This window comes from Spodoptera frugiperda, chromosome 22, assembly GCF_023101765.2.
Source record: "Spodoptera frugiperda isolate SF20-4 chromosome 22, AGI-APGP_CSIRO_Sfru_2.0, whole genome shotgun sequence".
NCBI lineage: Eukaryota > Metazoa > Arthropoda > Insecta > Lepidoptera > Noctuidae > Spodoptera > Spodoptera frugiperda.
In genome coordinates, this window is record NC_064233.1 from 7,730,935 (window position 1) to 7,741,543 (window position 10,609).

Sequence of the window (10,609 nt, forward strand, 5' to 3'; positions counted from 1 at the left end):
GTATTTTTCTTTTACTTAAAATTATTTTTTTGCTGATTTATTTCTGAAATGTATAGAAGTTAATTTATTTTTGTTGTATAATTGCAATAATTCGTTGTCAAAATGACTTTAAAACAATAGTTATAGATATACAGATGCTTGATTGGAAAAGACACAATTACACTTTTTTATTATTAATAGTTATTTGTAGTTACAATGACTTAAAACAATAGTTATAAAGAAATACAGATGCTTATGAAAGATTGGAAAAGACACTTCTTTATTATTCATGAAAATTGTATTAGACTTATTATTTTAAAACAGAATTGGATAGAGCCATTTTAAATTTATGCGACGTCTTACGTGATGTGATCTAAAAGCGAATGTGAAGCGGTGCGATGCGACGCGAATACAACAAACTGTCAAAATGTATTGACGTTGCCTACATGACCAACCGCACGTGTGAGCGCTAAGCGATCAATTGGCTTGTCACACCGCATCGCGTTGAATTCGAGTGTCACCGCACCGCTTCGCGTTCGCTTCTAGATCGCTCTCACAAGTCGTCGCATTTGGACAAACATAATTTTAAATTGTGTTAGAATTTGCCTCTCTCATTTTTGGATACAAAATCCCCTATAGATACAGCAAAATAATAATGTAAAAGAGAGTCTTAATAGATAGCAAAATCATGCTGTGCTTACGAATTTTCTTACAATAGAATATATTACAAATCAGAATTCTATCCTGTTAAATTATTAAAAACTAGCGGCTTCGCCTGCTTTCGTGGGATTAAAAATACTTTATAACCCAAATCAGCTCATACCCTGTCTGTATACCAAATTTCATCAAAATCCATTTAGTAGTTTCAGCGTTATTGACGGACAAATATCCAAACAAACAAACTTTCACATTTACAATATTAGTGTGATCAGTTTTGATTAAATGATTATATTGTATAGTCAAACGAAAACCTGTATAGTCAACTGTCTAGTCAATTAATTATAATTTCAGTCTTATTTATTTAAACTGCAAAAAGAAAATGTGTCAAAATATAATAAAAATAATCATAAAAATAGTTTACAAGCTGGGTGTACAACTATTTTTATGATTTTAATAAATATGTAATACGAGTAAATTTATTTATTTTATTGTCTAGATAATTAAATAAAATTATGTAATAAATAAATTAATAATATACAAACGAATGTTATTGACATTGTATGTAGTATTTATTCAAAATGCAAAATTGTTTCATGGCGTTCTTGTTTTATTGTTTATCCTTTCCAAAATACGTAAAAGATCCAAGATCCAAATGTCTAAAAAGACAGACAGAGGGTTTTTTTGTGGGGGAAAATCATCCAATGACTTCTCCCGCCTTGGGCGAGGCGAGAGGGAGTGTCAGACTCTTACTGATCAAAAACCACCCCGTTCCTACTCCTGCTTTTCGAGCCGGAGCCCCGGTAACCCGTTAGGTAGTCCGCAGCTCCGGATAGACAGATGTGTACATATACGATGAACACCTACTTTTCACCAGTTATATTATGAGTCCCATGTAATAGGAGGTAGCAATGTGGGGACTTGGGAAGCAATTAAGGAGACGTGTAGTTCTTACAAAGTACCTTTAATTGTGTATCTTATGCCCGAATACTCAAACGCTACTCAATTTTAAGACGCTCTCAAATGTAGTTCTGCCACTATCAATTCTTTATAAAATGACAGAGATAGCACGATATTTAAGTACAACTTAAAATTGAGTAGTGTTTGAGTATTCGGGCGTTATACATCCAACTTATGCTATTTATAAGGGCGAGGTGTCACACACACTATAAGGTGCCTCTATTGCCATGTAGCATGTTTAGTATTTATGGTATATGCCGGTAGTCTTGTAGATGAATCACCTGATGGTAAGCAATCGCCGCAGCTCAAGGACACTCAAAATACTAGAGGCGTCACAAGTGTGTTGCCTTTTGGGGTTAAGGAATTTAAGGGTTATTGGGGAATCAGTGATTGGAAAGATGGTAATTGGACCTCCGGTAACCTCACTCACACAACGCCAGGGTTGCTGACCGTCGTATCATTTCGAGCCACTTCGAGCCGACCCATTCATGTCGAAGCATGGCTCTCCTATAATACTTAATACTGAAACTAACACACGTACTTATTCAAAAACTTTCTACTGAGAGATAAAAACAACATAACAGCAGTCTTAATTATTTGTTTACGCCCATATTAACTCCTATTTACCTCATCAAACAATAAAACAATCATAAAAACAAGGCATCAATTACCACCTACCTAATTATAATCTCTTAATAATCTGTGCAACAGTCGCCATTTTGAATTACTTCCCTCCAATTAAGTTTTCCATTAAAGAGAGTGATCAAATGACATTTTGACGGAGTTATTGGAATTTAAAGCGTAAATCTAAGGAGTTAAGGTTGGAATTCAATTGTGAGGTTATAATGGAAGTGGTTAGGTGTGTTTATATGATGAATGAATGAACGTTTGTCTGTCTGTTTGTTTGTTGATAGTTTAAAAGTTGCAACTCGTTGATTGGTTGGTCATAGTTTGAAATGATAGATGTTAAAAGTATAGATTTTTTATGGGACAAGCCCGCCACAACCTCCCATACCGCTGCAACTCCTGTAAGCTAGATTCTACAGTAGATACAACCATGAAAACACCGGAACACTGAAGTCCGGCGCGTCTCAGGGACATGAATGACTGTCTTGGATCCCGCAACGAAATTAATCAGAAGATATTATTAGAGGAGAAGAAAAAGAACTATAGGTCTATATAAGTAGCATACAACTTACTAGATTAAAATCATCTTGCATGAAAAAACATGTATTAAATAAAAAGTTTAAAAATGTTTGTGTCCCACGGTGAGCGCCAATAAGTTTTGAATTGCTTACTAATTATTATATTTTTCGGTTTATTCACGTAACTATTTGACGCCTCAACTAGTTTCAGGCCATGCTAGAGGCTTATATTCATGAGTAGCATTCCGCGACACACGACGCGCTGATTGTCGCGATGATATTTGCTTTGACGTTCAAAACTACCTGTGTGGTCTATTTCAAATAAATAATTTTGACTTTGATTTTTCTATGTTAAACTTACATACATAACCCTCACGCCTGTCTCCCATGGAGGTAAGCAGAGACAACGGAACGCCAATTCCTACGAATCTTACATACCTCTTCGCTTCATCAACAAAAACAAAACAAAAGAAAATGCATTTAAACGAAGCTACGAAAGATAACCGGTAACGAGAAAATATTAGATGCTGAAGATATTAACCTCCAAATCCCATAAACCATAGAAAACCATACCATACATAACCATAAACTACCTCACACACACAATCATCTACGAAAAAAATAAAAACACATACAATATATTTCAATTAAACCACGAACGAAACCACAGGTCCCACTAGTATGTATATCACATTACAGACAATTAAGAACACACCTTCCTCATTATAAAATAAGGTGTAAATTAGCTTAACCACCTTGGTTAGAAATAAAATATTGTATATCACATTACAGCCATTGTAAAATATACCTTCTACACAAGAAAATAAGGTGTGTTTTAGGTTGGTTATAAAATGGAACGTTTGAACGTCAAATCGAAACTAAGTGGATTATAAACAGTCTGCGCGCGCAACTGCGATGTTGTGTTTTAATGGCGGACGGCGCTTTTTAGTTGACAATATTAGTTTCAGTAACAGGTATTCTGGAACTGTTATTTTGTAACAGGTATTTGTTATATTTTAACTTAAGTTTTATACTTGACTAGCTTCTATCAGCTTCGCCCGAGGTCCCGTGAGATAAGAAGTGCCTTATGTTATTACTGACCTACCATCTGTTTCCAATTTCTTCCCGACCCGTTAGCCGTTTTGATTGACATGATTTATTAACAAACATACTCACAAACACCCAAATTCACAAAAAATCGTAAGAAAATAATAACATGTAGAAAAATAAATAAAAAATAATAGGTCATTATGTAAAAGCGACGAACGAGGATACGGATCACTTAGTGGTAAGTATTCAGCACACATCACCGGAGGCGGTACAATACAAAAAGTAATATTTAGAAGTGGCACCCCTCGTGGGACTACCTAGCTAATGGCGCCCAATATGGGACTGGCCATTTCATTAATGTAAATAAATAGGAGCTAATAACCGAATATTGATTCAGACATTAAATTCATGACAAAATCTATGAATAAATGAGACAACAAATAAGTTAAAGGTTATTGGCGCCCATCATGGGACAACAATTTATGAAACTTTTTATTCATCGTAACTTTTGTATAGTGTATATTCAACCGTTTTAACATAAACCAAACATAACTAATATACAAAATAACATGTTATCTGTAACGTAAAAAGGAACAAATATTTTCCAAACCAAAGACTGGAAATCGACCTGAAAAAGCGCTCAGTAGTCGCCGCGCAGGAAGAGAGCGACTTAACATATTTTTTACTCGACAAAATTCTATATTTTAAACTAAATATTAACCAATATTGAATATTTTATACAACTTTTCTACTTGAATCATATTTTTGAGAGAAAACTCTATTGCTAAAGTGAAGTTTTGTACAATTTGTTGAATAAACATTTCATATCAATGTAATTGGAGAGGTGATGTGTTATTGACTTTGCCACAGTGTGTTTCAGTTCATCTTAACACGTAAATAATAATACAGAGGTAAATATTTAACATTTTTTACTTATATATAACTTAATTTTGGTAGAAAACAATAATAATTGAGACCAGATTATTAAAACACCAATAAAATCAGCTGTGATTACCTAGGAAGTCGTAATAAAACCTTTTTAGGTCAATTCTGGGTTACAGGCGAGAGTTATTTTTATTTTTTTATCAATAAGTACCCTACTACTAGCATTGGTTCTTGATTTTGTGCGCTTTTAAAAAGGATCTGGAGGTCTACTCTAATTCAACGGAAAACGAAGTCTCGTCAGAAACTTCGCAGATTGCATACTACAATTCCATTTATTGCGAACTTTTGTGAACAAAAATGAACGAATTAAATAAAGATAAATAAATAGGTTTAGATTTGAAATTAAAAATAAAACGTTATTTTAAGTAATTTTTGTTAGTAAATTAATAAAACCTACTAACGCTTGCGGCCGAAGATTAAACGAAACTTCGCATTCGAGAACCGGAGTAGACCTACTGTATTTTATCGAAAAGAAAATTCTAAAAATCCTCTAGGATACTGTGTTAAACCGTTAGTTGTAATTTCAGCTGTGCGTTGTTTTTCAGTCAGCAGCTACGGAAGCGATTTTCAAGTCAAAGCATTTATCATCACAACATAGTATAAAACAAAGTCGCCTTCTCTGTCCCTATGTCCCTTTGAATGCTTAAATTTTTAAAACTACGCAACGGATTTTGATGCATTTTTTCAATAGATATAGTGATTCAAGAGGAAGGTTCACCATTGCACCCAAGCGAAGCTGGGGCGGGTTGTTAGTTACAACTAATCCTTTTAGGCACTTTTGAAACGTCAAATTGAATTGTCCGTCAATCTCATTCTAAAGTGTAGCTTCATATAGGGCCTAATAGGGCTGATGCTTGAGCTGTGTACGATCTAGCGGGTTACCGGGGCTCCGATAAGTAAGAGATTGACATGGCGGGAGAAGTCTTTAGGGAACAGAGAGTAAAGTTCCCTAAGAAAAGGAGGATCCTCCGACCAGGCGAGGTGATCATACCTGGCGAGCTTTCTGCCCAACTGTTGTTCGTTGGGATTTTCTATCCGTGTTATTTCGCATGTAAATATCACATTTGCCATGCAGAATATTTATAAGGTCATCCGTTGATTTGTTCATCGTTGTTGATTCGTTTGTTTCCCGGCTGAGAAGTAACTGCCGCACTCAGAGTCATTTAATGATTACTTAACCTAGTCCTTAGCAATAGTTTGCGGAACAAAATCTTTATTGAGTCTCTGAGTACGGCAGTAAGAATATAGTAGGTAAACTAGTTCACTTGATAAAATGCAGTTAATATTACCGTAGCATAGATAGATACTCCGGAGCTGCAGACAACGTAACAGGGTACCGGGGCTGCGGTTCAAAGCAGGAGTATGAACGGGGATAAATAGATACGTATTCCAGAGCCGCGGATAACGTAACAGGTTACTGAAAGACAGGCTCAAAGCAGGAGAATAAACGGGGTGGTTTTTAGTCAGTAAGAGTCTGACCCAAGGTGGGAGGAGGCATAGGACGATTTTTACCCTTAAAAAAAAGGATTGATAGATTTTTTAAAGGGGGAACATCATCCAATGCCTTTTCCCGCCCTGTATAATGACTTCTCCTGCCTTGAAATATTGCTAGATACGTCTACAATCCTGTTCTGAAAAAGTGATCTATTTCAGAGAATGGCGCCGGTAAAGTTTGGCCTGTTCAAGGCTCGGAGCAGGGACTACCAGGAGCAGCCCTCCACTGAGAACCTGCTGCACACCAGCCACAGCAGCGACCATCGTAAGTACCAGTATACACGCGTAGAAAATAATAGAACTCGATTACAATTGGTACAACTTACCTATCTAAACAAACGTTTAGGTGAACATAACGCATAAAGAAATATTTAGACGGGATGTTATATTCCGAAATAAACTTACACATATAGAAACTCAACAATATATGTACATATAATTTTACATACATACATATACTGCGTCATTGGTCGAGTGGTCGCTATTGCGTCTGCCGGGTAAGAGGTCTCGGGTTCGATTTCTGGGTCGAGAAAAGTATTGCTGGGACTTTTTCGATTTTTCGAAACTTTCTCAGAATTTTGTGTCCAGTATATGGCAATAGGTTCATCCCCTATTACATGGGACTTATAACAAAAGTGGGTGTACAATGTACAGTGACAGTGGCATTACGTGCCGTAATTTGCATCTCTCCCTCCGCTTCGGGGATAAAAAGACGTGACGTTACGTTACGTACACATACATACTGAGGTACCACGCGCAACTGACCATGAAATAATAAATTTTCCTGCCTTTATGTTGTAATGTCAAGCCTCAATATTCTCTGACAGTGGGCACTCCATCCTCTCCGATACCTTCGACGAGTAAGGGCATGTTGGAGGACGCGGCGTCGGCAGACCTGTCCGTGCTCAATATCGACAGTGAGGATGATGTAAGTTACTAACGGCCCATTCCAATAACCTATCTATCGGTAGATTTGCTTACTAGAGATAGTTTTTTGACATAAGCTCCATACAAAATGTGTCAAAATTCTACCTCTGGTAGGCAAATCTACCGATAGGTAGGTTATTGGAATTGACCGTTAGATACTCACTTATTTTATGTGATAGGGTGCCATTTTTCTTATGTGATGCCGTGGTCTCGTTAGCCCGGAGGTTAAAGACGTCCGCTTCTCATGTATGAGGGTGCGGGCTTGAAACCTACCAACGGCAAGTACCAATGTGACTTTTCCGAGTTATATAAGGCTATCTTGACACCACAGACAAACGGTGAAGGAAAATGTTGTGAGGAAACCTGGGCTTATAATTTCTAAAATTATAAGCTTGATATCGCTGAGCAATCGTGGTGATTAATGCTCAAACCTTCTCCGTGTGGGAAGAGAGTCTTTGGTCAGCAGTTGCAGGCTGTTGATGTTGTTAATGTCATAAGGCAGGAAACGAACAGACTAGTCGCCTCATAGTGAGCAATCAGCGCCAACCTTACATACCTGAAACACTAAAAGGAGCCACAGCGTACAAGTGCGATCAGACTTTCCCCGATCGATCGCCGCTCTCCCAAAGACCTTTTGAGAACAAATCTTGTATATTCTCTAACAGGATAGTCATATGTATATGTATTTCAAGATAAATAATGTTTCTGTTTTCGCAGGACACAATATCACAACAGAATATTATAACTCGACGCGTCAGTGACACCAGCAAGCTAGAAGAGTCACAGGTGAGTGGACATAAAAATATAAGCAATATATTCTTCTTTTTTCTCTCAAAAGAATAAACGGGGAATTACGAAGCCCTGTTTATTGTTGACATTGCCCCACACTAGGATTTTCTCCAGTGTCGTGGGTGTGTTTACAAACATACAAGTTCACATACACATGACACCCAGACCCGAAACAACACTTTGTGGATCACACAAAGAGTTGCTCCGAGCGGGAATTGAACCTGCTACACTTTGTGCGGTAGCCGGTTGCTCATCAATCGCGCCAAACGTGAATTTAAAGTCAGTGAAAGAATAAGAAATTCTTTCACTTTAGAAGGGATTTCAGTTTCTTTCACTCGCCAAAGCGGGGTTCGAATCGCACAGCTGAATATTTGAGCCGTGAATTGGCGACTAAAACTACCAGAATAGGTTCAGTGACGAGCCCTTTGTTCAACATATGAACGTCTTTCGGTAGATGCCGATGATTCGGTTCTACTGGGACATTATACTCCAAAACACACACTTGTAGCTTAACTAATAGATTATTATTTGTTCAAAAGACCAAAATGGACGCCTATCAGTCTTTAGGATGATGAGAGGATGAGTCTGTTTCTGCTGGCACATTATACTCCAAAACACGCACATGTAGCTAATAGATTATGCATTCTTCAAAAGACCTAAAAGACCCCTACTCCTCCTTCAGATAAACTACCAGCCGCTAAAGAACCAAGCATCAGCAGACGCCACATCCATGTCCACGCTGAATTCTGACCAAGAAGACCACGACACCACGCTAGTAGACGATGGAGACGGCGCGTCTACTTCCTGCGACGTCCTCTCCCTACAATTCGACGAGACGTCGATAGCTGCCAGCGAAGACCTGTCCGTCTACTGCGGGACGCTGAAGAAGACCAAAAAGATCCGAAGTAAGGAAGAGAAGCAGTTGCGAGACTTGGATATGTGGCAAGCCAGTAATGTTGAGGTTATGCAGGTTAGTATTATATACATATTATAAAAATCAATTGCTGTTCGTTAGTCTCGCTAAAACTCGAGAACGACTGGACCGATTTAGCAAATTTTGACCTTGAATTATTTATGGAAGTCCAGGGAAGGTTCAAAGTTTGCCGGGTCAGCTAGTATATTATAAAAGGGATGATGACGGGGTGAGAAAATTAAAAATCTATTTAGTCCGTCAAGTAATGAAAATATATTAGACATGTATTTTTTTTTATTTTGTCATATACAAGAACAATACTTAAATAAAACAAATCAAAGTTTAGGATTGTGAGCAAATACGTGATGTATGATTCAACGTACCTAGCAGTGACGACACGTGATGACGTGATATTTCAAATCACTATATTATCTTCGAAAGTATTTGTTTCCGTAAGAACATAAAAAATACGTGTCTAACGTTTTAAAATAATCTACAAGACGGACATTAAAATAAAAATTAGTCATCTACTCTACTGGCCCTTAGCCTATCTTATTATTTAAAAAATGTGTACAATTATAAGTAAATTCAAACCTTTTCTTCACCAGAACCTCCTAAGCAGAAGTGGCACACTGGATGACCAAATCAAATGGGAGGCCATCGCTACAGCTAGAGGGCTTTGCACTCTCAAAGACAGCTGCACATGTGACGATTGTGTGAGGGCGAAGTACCTCGCGGGAGTCACTGACGGCGACGGAGGCCTGGGCGCTGCGCCCCTCTTCAACGCAATCAGCGTCGGCTGTATCGTCCAGTAAATGGTCAAAGGATTAAAGGACTGGGTGTCAGTTTTGACATGTGTAATCTGTCATGTGTCATTTGAAAATTGGCGGTAAAGTGTTTTCATTTTTTGTGGTGGTAATTTTATTACGCGGTGTATTTCGTTGGTTATTAATTTGTTGGTTTTTTAAACTCTGCAGTGTGGTTTTTTGAACCTTTATTCGATACTAAAACTATAAATTACACACTGCACACGCTCCAATGGTTCTATTTTCTTGTCCTCTAATAATATCTTTTGATTTATTTCGTTGCGGGATCCATGACAGTCATATCCTGTGACGTGTTTTCATGGTTGTATCTACTGTGGATCCTGGCTTACAAGAGATGCAGCGGTTTGGGAGAAAGCCATCCAGCTTGTCCTATAAAAAATGCCCCAATAAATATTACTTGGTGATTACTCAGTTACTAAGCCGATTTTATTTATTTCATTTTATATTCAGGTACCTAAACCTCATCTTTTCATGATATAAGACACTGCAGAGCTTGAAAAATCTAATATTTATACGGCTGGGCTATGCAATGTATGTATATTTATATAAATTAGAATTTAGTGCATAAAATTAGCCTTATTTTAAACCCTGCATTATCACTTATTATTATATTCTATGTACAATACATGTGTTGTGTTTAAACACCCACGATATTTAATGTTGTATCTTAAAATGAATGAGAAATAGAGCTAATTCTTGCTAGATATTTTGGCATAATCATTGCAAGAAACAGCTCTTTTTTATTCATTGTAAGATACAAACCTCACTTTACATAAATTGTGTGTGAAATATATTATCCCACGATAACCAATTTATTACTAGTGTGAAATATATTAAAGGAGCTGATTCTTTTGTTTATTAACTTAAAAGTGAATTGTAGTAGGTATTGCTATTTTCCTACTTACTAATTAATTAATTAGAGC

General features: G+C 37.1%; 1 protein-coding gene across 1 annotated transcript; it reads left to right on the plus strand.

Moving 5' to 3' along the window:
• The first annotated feature begins 4,428 nt into the window (after positions 1–4,428).
• On the plus strand, positions 4,429–10,609 carry LOC118279925 (uncharacterized). The gene is made up of 6 exons (XM_050702643.1): positions 4,429–4,702; positions 6,390–6,495; positions 7,058–7,158; positions 7,875–7,943; positions 8,629–8,916; positions 9,468–10,609. The coding sequence occupies exons 2-6, from the start codon at positions 6,393–6,395 to the stop codon at positions 9,672–9,674; spliced, it is 768 nt and encodes a 255-aa protein (XP_050558600.1). The 5' UTR covers positions 4,429–4,702; positions 6,390–6,392; the 3' UTR covers positions 9,675–10,609.